Source organism: Rhinoraja longicauda, chromosome 6, assembly GCF_053455715.1.
Source record: "Rhinoraja longicauda isolate Sanriku21f chromosome 6, sRhiLon1.1, whole genome shotgun sequence".
Lineage (NCBI taxonomy): Eukaryota > Metazoa > Chordata > Chondrichthyes > Rajiformes > Arhynchobatidae > Rhinoraja > Rhinoraja longicauda.
Genome location: NC_135958.1, coordinates 71,533,117 through 71,550,925, shown reverse-complemented (window position 1 = coordinate 71,550,925; position 17,809 = coordinate 71,533,117). Strand labels below are relative to the sequence as shown.

General features: G+C 42.8%; 1 protein-coding gene across 6 annotated transcripts in view; it reads right to left on the bottom strand.

Annotated features, from left to right (window-relative positions):
- LOC144594591 (E3 ubiquitin-protein ligase rnf213-alpha-like) overlaps positions 1–17,809 on the bottom strand; it is a 141,337-nt gene that overhangs the window by 9,212 nt on the left and 114,316 nt on the right. For all 6 annotated transcript variants that reach the window (XM_078401331.1, XM_078401326.1, XM_078401328.1 and 3 more), the window contains 14 exons: positions 16,424–16,614; positions 14,965–15,087; positions 14,710–14,820; positions 13,433–13,687; positions 11,520–11,598; positions 10,562–10,596; positions 9,380–9,477; positions 7,436–7,592; positions 7,010–7,175; positions 6,240–6,337; positions 4,733–4,966; positions 2,013–2,145; positions 1,300–1,389; positions 451–613 (listed from right to left, as the gene is read on the bottom strand). In XM_078401331.1, coding sequence (XP_078257457.1) covers positions 451–613; positions 1,300–1,389; positions 2,013–2,145; positions 4,733–4,966; positions 6,240–6,337; positions 7,010–7,175; positions 7,436–7,592; positions 9,380–9,477; positions 10,562–10,596; positions 11,520–11,598; positions 13,433–13,687; positions 14,710–14,820; positions 14,965–15,087; positions 16,424–16,614 — 1,933 coding nt within the window. The remainder of the gene's footprint in view (positions 1–450; positions 614–1,299; positions 1,390–2,012; positions 2,146–4,732; positions 4,967–6,239; positions 6,338–7,009; positions 7,176–7,435; positions 7,593–9,379; positions 9,478–10,561; positions 10,597–11,519; positions 11,599–13,432; positions 13,688–14,709; positions 14,821–14,964; positions 15,088–16,423; positions 16,615–17,809) is intronic.

The following is a 17,809-nucleotide window of genomic DNA, read 5'->3' as shown; positions in this document are numbered from 1 at the left end:
GTGGGTGCATGGAATAACCTGTCGGAGGAGGTAGTTGAGGCAGGTACTATTGCAATGTTTAATAAACATTTAGACAGGTACATGGATAGGACAGGTTTGGAGGCATTTGGGCCCAATGCAGGCCGGTGGGACGAGTGTAGAAGGGACATGTTGGTCGATGTGGGCAAGTCGGGACGAAGGGCTTGTTTCCACGCTGTTTGACTCTAAATCCATTGGCTAGGTGTCCATCCGATTTGGGCCCACAAAATGTGCTGGCTGATATACTCTCCAGAAAGTATTATGTGGGGACGACACCTAATCGGTACTGCATCGGTTCATTCCCTGTGGTGGCGGTGGTGATGGTGGGGTGGCTGTTGGGAGGGAGGCAGGCAGGGGGGGGTGGGGGTTTGAGCCTTTTCTTTGCATTGACCGTCCATCATCCACATGAAACAGAAGCAGGAAAGTGCTTACTTCTTGCGCTCACTCACGGCCCCAATGAGATCATTTTGAATCCCAATGAGAAACTTGGTTAGTGTAGTGGTGCAAAGACCCAGGCCCTGTTGCTGGGGCAACAGAACTTCAATGGGACTCTCCAAAGTTAAATCCTGATGCAGTTCTTGTGGGATTGCAGGATCTGAAAAACAAAAAAAATAAAAACACACCTCAATCAGTGCTAAATAAACACGGCTTCACTGGGTTTTACTGAAGAACTGAGCGCTGTGGTAGAGATGCTGCCTTGCAGCGCCAGAGACCCAGGTTTGATCCTGACTATGGGTACTGTCTGTACGGAGTTTGAATGTCTGCCCTGTGATTGCATGGGTTTCCTCCCACAATCCAAAGACGCGCAGGTTAAACGGCTTCTGTAAAATGTCTTCAGACGAAGAAGGGTCTCGACCCGAAACGTCATCTATCCATGTTCTCCAAGGATGTTGCCTGACCTGTTGAGATACTCCAGCACACGGTGTCCTTTTGTGAGCTGAACCATTAGTCTCCATGCATTAAGACAACCTAGCTCTGCGGTATGAAAATAGTTTGTCATGAATAGGGTTGATCAATGCTTGAACCAAGTTGTATTGCAAGAGCACTTAAATGTCAGAAGTGTACACTGCTGTATGATTACATGGGGTGCTTTGAGATTTAGGTAACAACTTCATCGATTGAAGAGGATGTACATGGAACTCTGCTGCACTAGCAAATTGAGAACTGTTGTAAAAATTGGTCAGAAGTGACGGCAGGTCAGGAACGGTGTTACCGCCCAATATCCATCCAACAGAAGGAGATTCAAATGTAAAGTGGAGCCAACAACAAAATCACACTCACTATTTTTTGCCAATAACTGTCGCAACTCATTCCACAGTTGTAAGAAAATCTTGATGCATTTCTCAAAGTTGTGCTGTTGGCCTTGTTGACCTACGAGTATAAAAATAAGCCAAAATTAAGCCTAGTATCATTCATGGCGATGCCGACTGCCCCCAGCCTAATCCCACCCGCTGGCACTGGGCACAGAAGTGTGAAAACGCACGCCTCCTGATTCAGGGACACTTTCTTCCCAGCTGTTATCAGGCAACTGAACCATCGTACCACAACCAGAGAACAGAGCTGAACTACGATCTACCTCATTGCTGAGCCTCGGACTATCCTTATCAGACTTTGCTGGATTTACCTTCCACTAAACGTTATTCCCTTATCATGTGTCTATACACTGTAAATGGTTTGATTGTTAATCATATCTTATCTTCCTGCTGACTATTTAGCACGCAAGAAAAAGCTTTTCACTGTACCTTGGTAAACTAAACTGACCCTCATCTTTAAACGCTGCTGTGCTACCAATAAATTGCCCCATTACTCTTTTCTATGCCTTTTACGTATCTCAGAGACAGGCACCATGCAGGTTAGTTAAACAGAAGCATACTGTCAAACAATTTCAAACTTTTTGCACAGAATACATCGCCTTTGTTTTCATAGTACCATGTAGGTAATAGTTATTTCGCAGGTTAATACGGCTAGCATTATTTAAAAAAAGGAACTTTTACCTGCAGGAAGTTGTTGAAGAAATTGAGAAATTTTATTTGATTTCACACTTGAGGTGCATTGGAATATCCTGATTAACTCGTACTGAAGTTCAATAAGATCAGGCAAATACTTCAGCATCCTAATATATCGCTCCTAGAAAATAGGGTATACATTATTATCAAAGTAGGATTTTTTATTATAGGTTCAGAAACATAGACCAAGGATCCACATACACGTTGTGGTCAGCGAATTAAATTTCGGGTACTTAAATATGTTTTGTAACACAAAGTGAGTTCAGTGATGGTGATATCTCTAAATTGTTGGAAAAACTCACCTAATCACACATTTCTAGGGGAAATTAAGGATTGTTATGAAATGCATCTTTGTGTGTTATCGCATCAGTATGGGCAGAACTTGGAAACTAGAAGAGATTGATCACTTTGAGGGGGATTGTATTATAGGCCTCACATTAGTCAGTGAGAATTAGAATAGCAGTTGTGTAACAAGATTGCAGATAGCTTTAAAAATAATGGCGTATTATTAGTGGGAGATTTCAACCTCCCTGATATTGTCTAGGTCTCCCATGAGATTAAGGGCTTGGACAAGGCCAAATGTTAAATGTGTCCAAGCACGTTTCCTTAAACAGGAAGGTCTACGGCCTACTCCTGCACCAATTTTCTATGTTAAACCTAGAGTGCATAGGCTGAAGGTAAGAGGGGAGATATTTCTGAGGAACATAGAAACATCGAAAATAGGTGCAGGAGTAGGCCATTCAGCCATTCGAGCCAGCACTGCCATTCAACATGATCATGGCTGATCATCCAGAATCAGTATCCCATTTCTGCTTTCTCCCCATATCCCTTGATTCCGTTTGTCCTAAGAGCTACATCCAACTCACTCTTGAATACATCCAGTGAATTGGCCTCCAGTGCCTTCTGTGGCAGAAAATTCCACAGATTCATAACTCTCTGGATGAAAATGTTTTTCCTCATCTCAGTCCTAAATGGCCTACCCCTTATTCGTAAACTGTGACCCCTGGTTCTGGTCTCCCCTGACATCGGGAACATTTTTCCTGCATCTAGCCTGTCCAATCCCTTAATAATTTTATATGTTTGTATAAGATACACTCTCATCCTTCTAACATCCAGTGAATACACGCCCAGTCGATCCATTCTTTCATCATATGTCAGTCCCGCCATCCCGGGAATGAACCGGGTGATCCTACACTGCACTCTTTTTCACACAGAGGGTAGTCTGTATGTAGAATGAGCCGCCAGAGGAAGCTATAGAAGGCAATTACAACTTTCAAAAGACATTTGGACAGGTATATGTATAGGAAGGTTTTTGAGTGATGTGGGTCAAATGCTGGCACATCTGACTACAATACAATACAATATATCTTTATTATCATTGTACAGGTGTACAACGAGATTGGGAATGCGCCTCCCATACAATGCAATAAATTAATTAGCTAGTCAGTATTAATTTAAACAACCCAATGAAACAAATTAGAACAGTTTTAAAACAGAATATCATTCAGAACATTCAGACTAGCCCAGAATGAGAACATTGCAAATTGCTCAATGTGGACTAGGTGAGTTGAAGGGCCTGTTTCTGTGCTGTAGACTACGAAGAAACAATAAAAAGACTGGATGTTTTAGCACCAGTGACAACAAAGACACTACTCCTAAATATGCCCGTAACATTTTATGTGCCATTTAACAGTTAGTGAACATAATAAAATCTTTGCTATTTCATTGACAAAAAAGTCTTGCCAGCAGCAGATTTTGCTCCAAAATCCTGCATCTGACAAGCACAGAAAGTCTAATCACAAAAAAAAAGGCATCCTTCACCATCTTCCTATTTATTTTTTGCTACATGAGTGAATTGCAAAATTATGTAGACCAAGTAGGGCCAAGATCACAGAAAAAAAATCAGTGTACAATAAGTTGATGTCAGCCAGAATATGTTGCGGGAATGGATCTAAGTGTATCACGTGTAACGTAGAAAGTTGAGTGTTATGCAGAAGGAGCATCACTTATATTATTGGAATAATTATGAAAGAGATCCAAGCCAGAGAGTGCAAATCTCTCTCAAAGTTTGGTGAGGTAATTGCTAAAGAATGCAGCATCTCTAGGCTCTGTTCACAAAACTAACGTGTCATCGTTTTATACAAATGTTTGGTTCGGCTACAGTTTTGACGGGATACAGTGATACATTTAATATTTGGAAAGGCTACATCTTATTTATTCAGACAGACTCTGACCCAATCTGTACATTGCAGAAAAGCAGCGGTGACAATTAGTTGAGGTTCATAATTGAGTTATGCCAGTATAAGACCAATTATTTCAGCTGGAGGGGAAACAAAGCACCAAGAAACAGACCTAATGATTACGAACGGGTAGAACTAATACCACTTTTAAATTCTGGATCCTGGGAAACAGCATTTTATTAAAAACCTATTTTACAGGATAATTGTGTCGCTGGCAAGTGCAATATTATTGTCCATCCCTAAATTCCCCTGAGAAGACAATGATGCAAAGGTGAAGATTCTCCCTCAATGCCTTTGGCTGTGGAACTCCAGGGTAGAGACCCAACGATGGAGCAGTAATACACTGCCTGCCTGCAACAGTGTGTGATTTGAAGGCTGCAATTTTGTGCACTAAAGCTGATGTGTTGCAATCCTTCACTGAGAACTTCCTCCCTCATGAGTAAATCAGAAGAAAGGCACTTCAATTACCTTTTGAAGAAATTGCCACAGAATAGGGGTCACTTTCTTTCCATCCTTTTGCTCGAGAATGTGAGTGAAGTTCTCTATACATGTCCGACGTTGACATTTCCAAGCAGAGGAACAATCCAGAGTGTCGCGGGGAAAGGTCAGAAAATCCGATGGATCTCCGTACAGCATTTTAACAATTGGACTCCCACCGATACTCATCTGCCTGGTTACTTCTGGCAACCTTTTATCAATGTTCTGAGGAGTAGAGGAACAGGGGAAAGCATCCCAGGCTCAGTACCATCAACATTTACCAGCAAAGTACACTTGGGGAAGGGGTAGTTTGGGTACACGCTTCATCATTACTGAGTGCTAATGGAGTACAATGTTTGAAATCACATTTTGAATTTGGGGCGGCAGTAGAGCTGCTGCCTTACAGCGCCAGAGTCCCAGGTTCGATCTTGACTACGGGTGCGGTCTGTACGAAGTTTGTATGTTCTCCCCGTGGGTTTTCTCCAGGTTCTCCGGTTTCCTCCCACACTCCAAAGACTTATAGGTTTGTAGGTTAATTGGCTTCAATTAACCATTCGTTTAAAGATTGTAAATTGTCCCTGGCGTGTAGGATAGTGTTAGAATATTGCTGATCAGTGCGGACTAGGTGGGCCAAAGGGCCCGTTTTCCACGCTGTATCTTGAAACTAAACTAACATTGAATTTTCAGTGCACAATGGTGGGATAATCCATATCTACAACGAAGAAGCGGATATAATTATGTATTTTAATAGATATTGGACGGATATATGGATAGGAAGTGTTTATCGGGATATGGCCAAACACAGACAAATTGGACTAGGCTGGAATGCCAACTTAATTGACATGGACAAGTTTGGCTCTTTTAGTGCTGTAGAGCTCTTTGACTGTCTAACTTTATACTTGCATTAAAGGAAACAAAGTGCTGGAGAAGCTCAGCAGGTCAGGCAGTATCTTTGAAGAACATGGGTAGCTGACATTTCAGGTCGAGACCCTTCTTCAGACCCTTCTTGTCCTGATCCAAAACGTCACCTATCCATGTTCTCCAGAGATGCTACCCGACCCGCTGAGTTACTCCGGCGCTTTATGTCTTTATCTGATTGAGATGTTGGTTGAAGAATAACTATTGGGAAGAATGCAAATTTTGACTTTTTTTTTAAATGTCCATCTAAGAGACTGTTTTATACATCATCTAAAGAAGCAACATCTGTGCAGTAATGTGCTAAAGCAGCAGCCTGGATTTTGAGGGATCCCCGCTTTAAAATACTCAACGACATCCTCCTGTGTGCATCAACTCCAATAAAATGGAGTTGATCCTTCCTTCTCTCCATCTCCTTTCTCTGCCCAACCACAATCAGCCTGAGAAAGGGTCCCGAATTGTCACCTGTCCTTGTCCTCCAAAGATGTTGCTTGACCTTCTGACTTACTCCAACACTTCATGTTCTACACAAGATTCCAACATCTGCAGTTCCATGTGTCATATATGCGGTAATATAACTAACCTCTAATAGTGGAGAAATAATAGATTTGATGAATTGGCTCTCCCAATCATTTCTGGATTTCTTTGTTGATAGGTCGTCATTCCACCTCCTTGATCGTTCTAGGCCAAGATCACAGAGAAGATTATAATTCAGTATAAAGTTTGCTATGGACAGGTCGTCCCCAGTTTACGAATGCCCAACTTATGTACAGCCCATACATGCACATGAGACTGACGGGGTGGATTTGCCATCCGCTATGGGGCTGCAGGTGATTGTTCCTGACACTAGCTGGTATTTTGCACAGTGGTGCAGCGGTAGAGTCGTTGCCTTACAGCGCCAGAGACGCGGGTTCGATCCTGTCCACGGGTGTTGTCTGTACGTAGTTTGTATACTCTCCCCGTGACCACGTGGGTTTCCCCCCGGGTGCTCAGGCTTCTCCCCACACTCCAAAGACGTACAGGTTGGCAGGTTACTTGGCTTTAGTACAATTGTAAATTGTCCCCAGTGTGTAGGATAGTGTTAGTGTACGTGGCGATCGCTGGCTGGCGCGGACTCGGTGGGCCGAAGGCCCTGTTTCCGTGCTGTATCTCTAAAGTCTAAAGTCAAATAAGAAAGAAAAATGACTCAATAGAAGAGGAATAGAGAGAGAACAAGTTCTGCCATTTATATGAACGAAGAAGTGTATGTATGTCGGACCCTTTCCTTGCTGTATACCTGAAGTCTAAAGTGATATCCTGCCCCTCTATTGTTGGTGATTTGACCACAGCAAGCAAAGGTTCCCTCACTAATACCTTCAGGTTGATTCAGCAGTCGGTCAACAACCAGGTGAATGCAGATGGCTACTTCATCGATGTTCTTCCCGAGTGACTTTCCAAGCTGATCCAAATCTTTCTGAAGATGGGCCCACAAAAAGTTTGACACATTTGACACCGTAGGTCTAATAATTTCTTTAATGATCTGCAAGGGTTGACAAAAGAAGAATGCTTCAATCATATGCAATGGAACACTTATTGCCAAACATAGAGCTGACTTGTAGCTCTGAAATGCCCTAAACCCTGATATTTTCATGTTATAGGAGCAAAATTAGACAATTCGGCCTATCAAGTCTACTCTGACATTCAATCATGGCCTTGGGTGACATAATTACAAAAAAGCTTTTCATAGTACCTTGGTGCAAGATAATAAACTAAACTAAACTAATGGAAAGAACCAGTTACCTGATGGTGGTGAACTGTTCCAAGCATCATTGACACATGCGTCAGTGTTCGTAGTAGCAGGAATGCCACAGGGGTCATCTGTCGATCAGGGGCAACAACTTGATCTCTTTGCGACGCAGGTCCCAAGACATGACCAGTCTCATTTTGTGCTGTGGGACTAGAAAGGAAACAGAAACCCGGTGAGTAAAGAAAGCCCTGATCATCAGTTGTTCCATAGGATGTGGGCCTTTCACCAATTCACCTACCCTTGCTCAGTACCACAGTGGTGCAGCAGTAGAGTTGCTGCCTTACAGCACCAGGGACCCGGGTTCAATCCTGACTACAGGTGGTGTCTGTACGGAGTTTGTATGTTCTCCCTGTAACCTGTGTGAGTTTTACCCGGGAGCTTTGGTTTCCTCCCACACTCCAAAGACATACAGGTTTGTTAGTTAATTGGCTTGGTAAAATTGTAAATTGTCCCCAGTGTGTATAGAATAGTGTTAATGTGCAGGGATTGCTGGTCAGCGTGGACTCGGTGGGCCGAAGGGCCTGTTTCCGTGCTGCTTCTCGAAACTAAACCAAATTACTTGGGTCAGGCTAATTGAATAATGGAGGTTGGTTTCCTGCACCAAGGGGCAAAGGCTGCCACGTGACAACATCTTCTGTAAGTTACAGGATGGTCAGACTTTTTTAAACTTTAAAATGAAAATTAGAATCATGCATGTCCAAGTTACATCCAACTTCCTACCATTTCAGAAGTGCTCAGTTCTCACCTTTTTATTAAGATACAAAGGCGATGATAAAGGAAATGTTATCAAAGGCAGACACAAAGAGCAACTTAGCCAGAAGGCAGCATCTCTGGAGATCATGGAGGTGTCCACATCTATCCATGTTCTCCAGATTTGCTGCTTGAGACCCACTGAGATACTCTTGCACTTTTGTGTCTATAAAAAAAAAAAAATCCAGCATTTGTAGTTCCTTGTATTTCCCAATATCAAAAGTACTTGATAATTTGCCCCGTGCTTGGCTAATCCAGAAGATGACGGTGCACAGGATTTATGGTGACTTGGTTGTAGGCCCAAGAAAGCAGAATAATAGGTAATTTACACAAAGTGCTGGAGTAACTCAGCGGGTCAGGCAGCTTAGCTGGAGAATGCGGATAAACAACGTTTCGGATCTCAACCCTTCAGACTGACTGTGGTGGCGGGAGTAGGAAAAAGCTGAAAGATAAATGGGGGCAAGGTAGTCTGATGAAGGGTCTTGACCCAAAACGTCACCAATTTCTTTTCTCCAGAGATTCTGCCTGACCCGCTGAGTTACTCCAGCACTTTGTGTCTATCTTTTGGGGCATGACAATTGATAGGAGGATTCGGGTGAGGGAGGTTTTTGATAAACAGATGGTTAGACAAAAGTCAGAGATGATTTCGGTAACTAACCTACAAACACCACCGCTAACTTTGACTTTTACTCCCTTTCCTCCTTGTACCCCTGCTGAATGCACACCCAATTTTTTCCCTTTCCTTTCCCCCCTATCCTTTCCACCTATTTCCCTTACTCTGGCTTCACAATTCACACATCTTCTCATCTTTTCTCATACATTTTTGGCGTTTCATCTCTGGACTTTGTCCGACCATCTGTCGATTAAAACGCTACCTCACCTATATCAACTGCAGATGCTGGTTCACACCGAAGATAGAAACAAAGACTCCAGCCCTATCTACACCTGTCTATTTGTCCACCTATCACTTGCCAGACTTTGTCCTGTTCCCAGCCCTCTTCCAGTTTTCTTCCACCACCACCACCATCAAACGCCACCCCCCTCCACCACAATCAGCCTGAAGAAGGGCCCATCGCAAAATATCACCTATCCGTGTTCTCCAGAGATGCTTTGTTTTGTAAACCAGCATCTGCAGTTCCTTTCGTCTACACTGAGGCAATTTACAAACAGGGTGCAAAATCACATACCTAGTTATACGTGTAAATCCATCAGTAGGCTGGTGAGATATTCCACCAACAGATACACCACAGCTGGGGCATCGAGTAGTCTGCACGGGTTTCCCACACTGTCGATGAAATGATAACAAGGCTATTAGTCAACATGACTCTGCTCGACAGAGAGAACAATGAAGCTGCATTATCAACATGATAATCACTCAGAGGGAGCCAGCAGCAAACAGCAAGTGCAGCACATTCAAAGCAAAGAGTGAAAGGTTTGCCACAGTCTGCAACAATGCTGATGATCACATTTGATACAAGGTGCCAAAAGGGGAAAAAAGCCTCCCACACCCCCAATTCACATAAAAACCCCTTTCATACATAAACATGCACACCTAGCTCTACATAAAAACATGTGTGCACACGATGTCAATTTGAAATTAAGACTAGAGCAAGCAATGAATACAGGCGATCCCTAGGTTACAAACCCCTGACCCACAGACAGTCCTATGTGGAGCGAGCTCCCCCAATATCCTTGCATTCAAAAGCCTGACATACATGCATATATTTGTTCGTATAAATGGCAGAACTTGTTCTCTATCTCTCTCCTGTTTAGTGATTTTTCATTCTTATGTGACTTTAGGCCTTAGAGATACAGCTCAGAAACAGGCACCTCAGCCCACCGAGTCCGCGTCGACCAGCAATCACCCCACGCACTAGGACTATCCTACACACGAGGGACAATTTACAATTTTACCGAAGCCAATTAACATACAGACCTGTATGTCTTTGGAGCGTGGGAGGAAACTGGAGCACCCCGAAAAAACCCACGTGGTCACAGGGAGAACGTACAAACTCTGTACAGACAGCGCCCCTAGTCAGGATCGAACCGGGTCTCTGGAGGTGTAAGGCAGCAGCTCTACTGCTGCGCCACTGTGCCACCCTACATGCATTTGAGGCCTTCATAATTATACTCTGAAGGTGCCATATCAAATGATGCTTGTGTACATTCTGCTTATGGACAAGATCGACTCAAGGATATTTGCAATCTACACCCGTTTGTTACCTGGGGGCTGGCCTGTAATAATGCAGTTCTTTCACACCAATGCAATTAAATGAGTAAAACCGGTGCAACACTTTATTTATGCAAGTTAAGCACAATTGAATTTTACATCACATCCTAATCTTGAAGTAATAAACCTGGGCTCTCACCTCACCCACTGGGATATGTTCACCGCATCTGCAACCTACACAGGAATGCATAAAGCACCAGTTACTTCAGAAATGAAACAAGGACAATATTGAGAAACACTCCATTGTTACTTACTGGTTCGGCTCAGTACGAAGTATATTATTTTTTTTAAAGTGAACAATTTCGAACAAGGATTTGCCTTGGTCGCACTCGGGACTTTGGTCTTTCGTTTTGTTTTAGGTTATTAACATTGTTCTATTCAGTGCACATGACACATTGAACACTCTTGACTCTCTTTCTCACTTGACTTGCACAAAATCCTTCAAATTCCCTGGAACCTCTATTACTGCATGGCCAACATCCCCAGCAGTGAGTGTCTAGTTTGACAGAGTCAGCTCGAATGGGCACGCTGGTTCATTAGCAAAACTAGACATTGCATTCCGAGCTCCATCATGAGGAAAGGTTTACCGTGGCTACAATGGAAAAACCTCAAAGCCGTTTTGCAATCTTGCAATGCGAATTAGCCTTTTCCAGAGTCAGCTAATGCCGGACTCCTAAATGTGGTGAAGACACATTCCTCATTACTCAGGTCCTTTGTCTGAGGTGGCGTGCACAAAAATCATTCTTCACATAAAGATGGGGGTCCTTCATGCTTAATATTATGACCTTATGACAGGAGCAGATTTTGGCCATTCGGCCCATCGAGTCTACCCCGCCATTTGATCATGGCTGATTTTTTTCCCCCTCTCAACCCCATTCTCCTGCCTTCTCCCCATAAGCTTTTGATGTCCTTACTAATCAAAAACTTGAATGTCATTTCTGTTCACATTTTTATGCCCCTATCTCTTATAGTGGGAAATGTAAGTGCGCACTTCACAAGCTTAAATGGAAGAAAACGTTTTTGGATTTCATCTGTACGTGAATGCTTAGGGCGAGGAAATTGGTAGACTTCAAGAAGCAAAGACTGAGGATACTTACTGTACCAATCCAGTTTTTCATCAAACCAAGACCGAGCTTCTCCCCTAAGATCTTCAGGCATGGTTGGTAAGTAAGCATTCTAACAAATTAAACAAATAAACTGTGTCACAATGATTTATTGCAATTTACCACAGTCATTCGGGACAAGTTGCAATTTTACCCAAGCCAATTAACCGACAGCACAGGAACAGGTCCTTTAGCCCACAATGTCTGTGCTAAACATAATGGCAAGACCATCTCTTATCTACCTTTACCTAATCGTATGCCTCCATTCCCTGCACACCCATATGCCAATTCAAAATTCTCTTCAATGCCTCAATTGTATCTATCCGTAAATCTTTGGAGATTAATTAATGGAGATACATTAATTTTGGGGCTGTGGAAGGGGCAGAGATTGCTTTAAGTGCAAGGAAAGAAAGTCACTACCAATAACTAAATAATTTCCATAGCCATGAGTTATGCTACAGCAAAAGCATTTCCATAAAAAGATGCATGAACAAAAATTTGCAGTGAAGTTGACGCAGTACTTAAAACATTTAGACAAGGGACGAACAGTGTCTCTTTTATAATGTTGAGTTTAGTTTTGAGAAACAGCATGGAAACAGGCCATTCCAAGTCCTTGCCACCATTGATCACAGGTTCATGCTAGTTCCATGTTTTCCCACTTTTGCATCCACTCCCTACACACGAGGGAAATTTACAGAGGCCAATTAAACCCTCCCGTCTTTGCTATGCAGGTACACCCAGAGGAAACCCATGTGACCACAGGGAGCACTTGCAAATTCCTCGCAGACAGCACCCGAGGTCGGGATTGAACCTGAAGGAGCTGTGAGGCAGCAGCTCGATCAGCTGCACCACTGTGCCACCTGTTAATTTTATTACCAAAAGTCATAAACATGAACAGTGGAATGAAGTCACGGGCGGCACGGTAGCGCAGCGGTAGAGTTGCTGCTTTACAGCGAATGCAGCGCCGGAGACTCAGGTTCGATCCTGACTACGGGTGCTGCACTGTAAGGAGTTTGTACGTTCTCCCCGTGACCTGCGTGGGTTTTCTCCGAGATCTTCAGTTTCCTCCCACACTCCAAAGACGTACAGGTATGTAGGTTAATTGGCTGGGTAAATGTATAAACAAAATTGTCCCTAGTGGGTGTAGGATAGTTAATGTACGGGGATCGCTGGGCGGCACGGACTTGGTGGGCCGAAAAGGCCTGTTTCCGGCTGTATATATATGATATGATGATGATGAAGTCGGGATGACGAAAAACAAAAGAGGCTATTTCGGCACATACGTTGAGACATAAAAACAGCTTTTTTTCCACGAGTAGTAGTTCTGCTCAATAACCAAAGCCTGGAGTCTCTTTTTTGCTCTGGTTTATTTTCACCCATATGTTTAGACCGTAATGTTGTATCCTTATTGTTTTGATGTGGTTATGCTTTATTCTTAATTGTTAACTGTACGTTTGTGTTGTCATTTGTGAGCGGAGCACCAAGGCACATTCCTTGTATGTGCACATACTTGGCCAATAAACTTATTCATTCATTCATTCAAAAGGCTACCAAGGTTGCGATCCAACCTTCTATGCAAGGGTTATAAACTACCACCTTTTGCTCGTTTCCCACATTCCTGTAAATTTATCCTTATCAATAGGGAACGCACAAGATTAACCAGAGGGTTCCCAACCCGAAATGTCACCTATCCATGTTCTCCAGAGATGCTGCCAGACATTCTGAATTACTCCAATATTTTGCGCCCTTCTTTGGTCAACCTACATCTGCAGTTCCTTCTTAATACAAGATTAATGATGAGCTTAACTGACAATATTAAGTGAAGTTAACTAAGAGACCAAGAACTAAGTGCAGGACATGGGTACAGCAATCCCTGCATGAGCATTATGTGCCCACGGATTTCTCACCTTCATTTCTGAAGGATTGAAGGCAAGTTTGCAGAGTGGAGATGACAGAGCACTATTCCCGCAGAGCAAAACCAAGGCTGCGTGAACTATTATTTCAATCAGGGTGCGTTGTTGGATAGGCCTGTCCGGAGCGATCCGCAGTGAAGATTCTGGCGTTCCAAGTTCATTCTTCACCAAAGCAGAGCAGAAGTCCTTCAGGTTTGGAACATCCAAGATCTTACTGTCCTTAATAAATTTCTGCAACATGCCAATTGACTGAAAGAAAGAAAAAGGAAACAATTAAGTATGTTCTGACATGGATCATGGCTCGGTTCCTGTTCATGATGTAGACTAATGAACTCTTAAAAATTATAAATCATTCATAAAACAGATATTGGTGGACTGCTCCCTCTGTGCAACCAAAATCAGTGTCTGGACTGACCAGCACATTTTACGAATATCCTAAATAATATCCTTGTTTTCATTTGGGTTCTGGGATTTTTTTTAGTTTAGTTCAGTTTAGAATTACAGCGTGGAAACAGACTTGAAACACCACTTGTCCATTCTCTCTCCAGATGCCGCCTGACCTGCTGAGTTCCTCCAGCACTTTGTTTTCAGGTAGGTATGTAGTTGACCCTTAACTGCTCTCCAAAACACAAGCAAATCAATGGAAGGGGCATTAATGGATGAGCAACAAAATGGTGCTCACATTAGCTACATCCACATTCCATAAATGCAAAAGGAAAACATAGAAAACAGAAAAATAGATGCAGGAGTAGGCCATTCAAGCCATCCAGGAGAAGGTAGCGGATTTGGTTTTATCTTCTACTTCCCCAAGAAATTCAATGATGAGTTGATGGTTGAGGTCGATACAATAGTGGCATTTAAGAGAATTTTGAATAGGCATATGGATATGCAGGGAATGGAGACATAATCCTTCGGAGCAGGTAGATAAGAGACGGTCTTGTCATCATGCTTGGCACAGCCCATTGGGGGCTGAAGGGCCCATTCTTGTGCTGCACTGTCCTATGCTCTGGGTCAGCACCTCCAGAGCTCAGTGAAAAGGCAAAATGCTTAAGTTAGTCGCTGTGCATGCATCCCTTGTACCCTAACTCTTTGAAAGAGCAGCCAACACTGAAAGAAGTGACTGTTTCTATTTCCTTTAACAAAACTACTGCATGTGGCTTGCTGTTGCTTTTTAAAAAAAAAAAGAGATTTCAGCCAAATATGAAGGATGTGGCAGAAAGGAAGTATTGAAGGTAGAGAATCGCACATGGCTGGTTAGGAATGATTCTTACCGTTCGATTACAGTGCATACTGACATCCTCTGTTGCGAATGAACACGTTACCTCACGGAATAATGCCAAGGCCAGGTAAACCTGAAGATTCCTTGATGAGCACTTCAGACCCTTCAAGGACCAAAGTTGTAAAAATATTCAGTATTGGCAAAACACATGGGTTTAAATATTGCATTAAAAATGACAAAAAGCGTGGAAGGCACAGCACTGTTCAATAAATAGTGCCTCGATTAGATGAAAACTCTGTGCAACAACCTTTATCTTGTCTGCGATGATATTCATCTGGCCTCTTGTGACTGCCTCAGTGGTTGCATCACGGATGACTTTGTACAGCTCCCCACATAAAATGTAGCAGTCCAACTGTACGCCACGAGAGTGCTGAAAGAAAGGACCGACTTGCACGTCAGTATACAAAGTAGACAATAGGTGCAGGAGTAGGCCATTCAGCCCTTCGAGCTGTAATGCAACAGACATTAAAATAGAAATGCTGATCAGAGCAACTGGGTGGTTTGGTGGTGCAGCGTTAGAGTTGTTGCCTTACAGCGACAGAGACCCGGGTTTGATCCTGACCATGGGTGCTGTCTGTACAGAGTGCTGTCTGTACGTTCTCCCTGTGACTGTGTGGGTTTCTCTGGGTGCTCTGGTTTCATCCCACACACCAAAGATGTACAGGTTTGTTGTTTGATTGGCATTGGTAAAAATTGTAAATGGTCCCTAGTGTGTAGGATAGTCTGAGTGTACGGGAATTGCTGGTCAGCGCGGACTCGGTGGGCTGAAAGGCCTGTTTCCGCACAGTATCCCTAAACTAAACTAGAACATGAACATTTTTCTCCGTCGATGTTTTTTATCGGAGATACCAAAATTTATCTCCATGGTTTTGACCAGTTCCATTGAGATGCTTTGATGGAAGGTGTTTCCAGCACTTTCTGTGGGAGTGATGTCCATGTTTAACTCTTTGATCTTTTAGTAATGATCTGAGAGTTCATTGTTTCAAGAATATTGTAGTTATGCACATAATATGCCATCCTCGATATTTTCCAGCTATGCTTCTAGGACGTCTAGGACAGGGAATCTGTAATCAATACCTTTTGAAAAAAGCATGTAGCAAGCAAGTATGAGATGGGGAAAAAAAGAATAACTCAGCAGGTCAGGCAGCATGTCTGGAGAACATGGATAGGTGACGTTTCGGGTCGGGACCCTTCTTCGGTCTGAAGTTCTTTGTTTCTACGTCACCAATCTATGTTCTCCAGAGATGCTGCCTGACCCGCTGAGTTACTCCAGCACACTGTGTCTTTTTTTTGTAGCCCAGCATCTTTAGTTCCTTGTTTCTACTAAGTAAGATTTGGAATTCTCTGACTGAAAAAGTGATAAGAGCTTCAATTCTGGCTTTAAGATATAATTAGGTACAATGTTTGACTTTAAAATATAACTGGTGAAGCACTGAAGGGACACATATTGTGGAGCTTCAAGCAAGGAGCTGGGGGAAAGGATTAATGGGCTTGGTCTCTACATAAAGCCAGCTGAGATCAATGATCCTCCTGTTAATCCACAATGATAAGGATTATGAAGATGACAAAAACTGTTCATTGTTAACAATCCAATTTGGATAGATAGATGTAAAGAATTATACATGTTTATTTCACAATATGATTGGCGACACACTGCAAAATTTGTGGATGTTATGAGGTCGTTGAAAATCCATTAAATGTTCTACCTTTTCGATGATCTTGTCTGGAAAGGACCAGTGGTACTCCTCGAGTTGTGTCAAAGATTGAACAAAATCCATTCCATACTGATCGTAGACTTCCCTCATCAAATAAACCCGATACCAATCATTGCCAGAATGCAAACAGATCATCTTCATGTGTTCTAAGAAACTTTCCTTGGTGGCCTTGTGATTTATGTCTGGAAATATACATTTTGTAAAATGACAAAATAAAAAAATAACACCCAAAATTAAATTCACAGATTGTGTGAATTGTGTTCAGTTTTAGGCACCATGTTATAGGAATGATGTTGTCAAGCTGGAAAGGGTACAGAGAAGATTCACGAGGATGTTGCCGGGACGAGAGAGTCTGAGCTATAGGGAGAGGTTGAGTAAACTGGGACTCTATTCCTTGGAACGCAGGAGGATGAGATGTTATGAGGGTGTATAAAATCATGAGAGGAACAGATTGGGTGGACGCACAGTCTCATGCCCAGAGCAGGTGAATCGAAGACAAGAGGACATAAGAATAAGGTGAAGGGGAAAAGATTTAATAGGAATCTGAGGGGTAACTTTTTCACACAAAGGGTGGTGGGAGTATAAAACAAGTTGCTAGAGGATGTAGAGGCAGGGACTATCCCAACGTTTAAGAAACATCTAGACAGGTAAATGGTTAGGGCAGGTTTGGAGGGATATGTGCCAAATGCAGGCAGGTGGGACTAGTGTCGCTGGGACATGTTGGCCGGTGTGGGCAAGTTGGGCCAAAAGGGCCTGTTTCCACACTGTAACTCAATGATTATTGGGGAATAAATTGGGCTCAGAGTGTCTCAGCATAACATTTCCAATTTGTTAATCGCACATGATCAGTAGGTTAACAATATGTTTTAGTTTAGGTTTAGGTTTTTTCTTGTCACGTGTACCGATGTACAGTGAACAGCTTTGTTTTGCACACTATTCATTCATTCATTCAGATCAGTTAATATTGTACATAAACACAATCAAGTCGAACTCGAGTACAATAGGTAGAAAAGAGATTTAAATTAGTAGAAGATAGACACAAAAAGCTGGAGCGGGACAGGCAGCATCTCTGGAGAGAAGGAATGGGTAATGTTTTGAGTCGGGACCCCTCTTCAGAATAGCAGTAGAGCTATTGTATCAGATGACAGTAGATTGTAAATTGTCCCTAATGTGTGTAGAATAGTGTTAGTGTGCGGGGATCGGTGGTTGGCGTGGACTCGGTGAGCCAAAAGAACTGTTTCCGGAAACAGATCTTTTGGCCCACCGAGTCCAATGTATTTCTAAACTAGAGCAATTGGATCAGATTATAGTAGATTCTTCTCTGGAAAGAGCATGCAAAGAATCGCCATGCCCCAGCACCTTATGTAATAGAGAGCA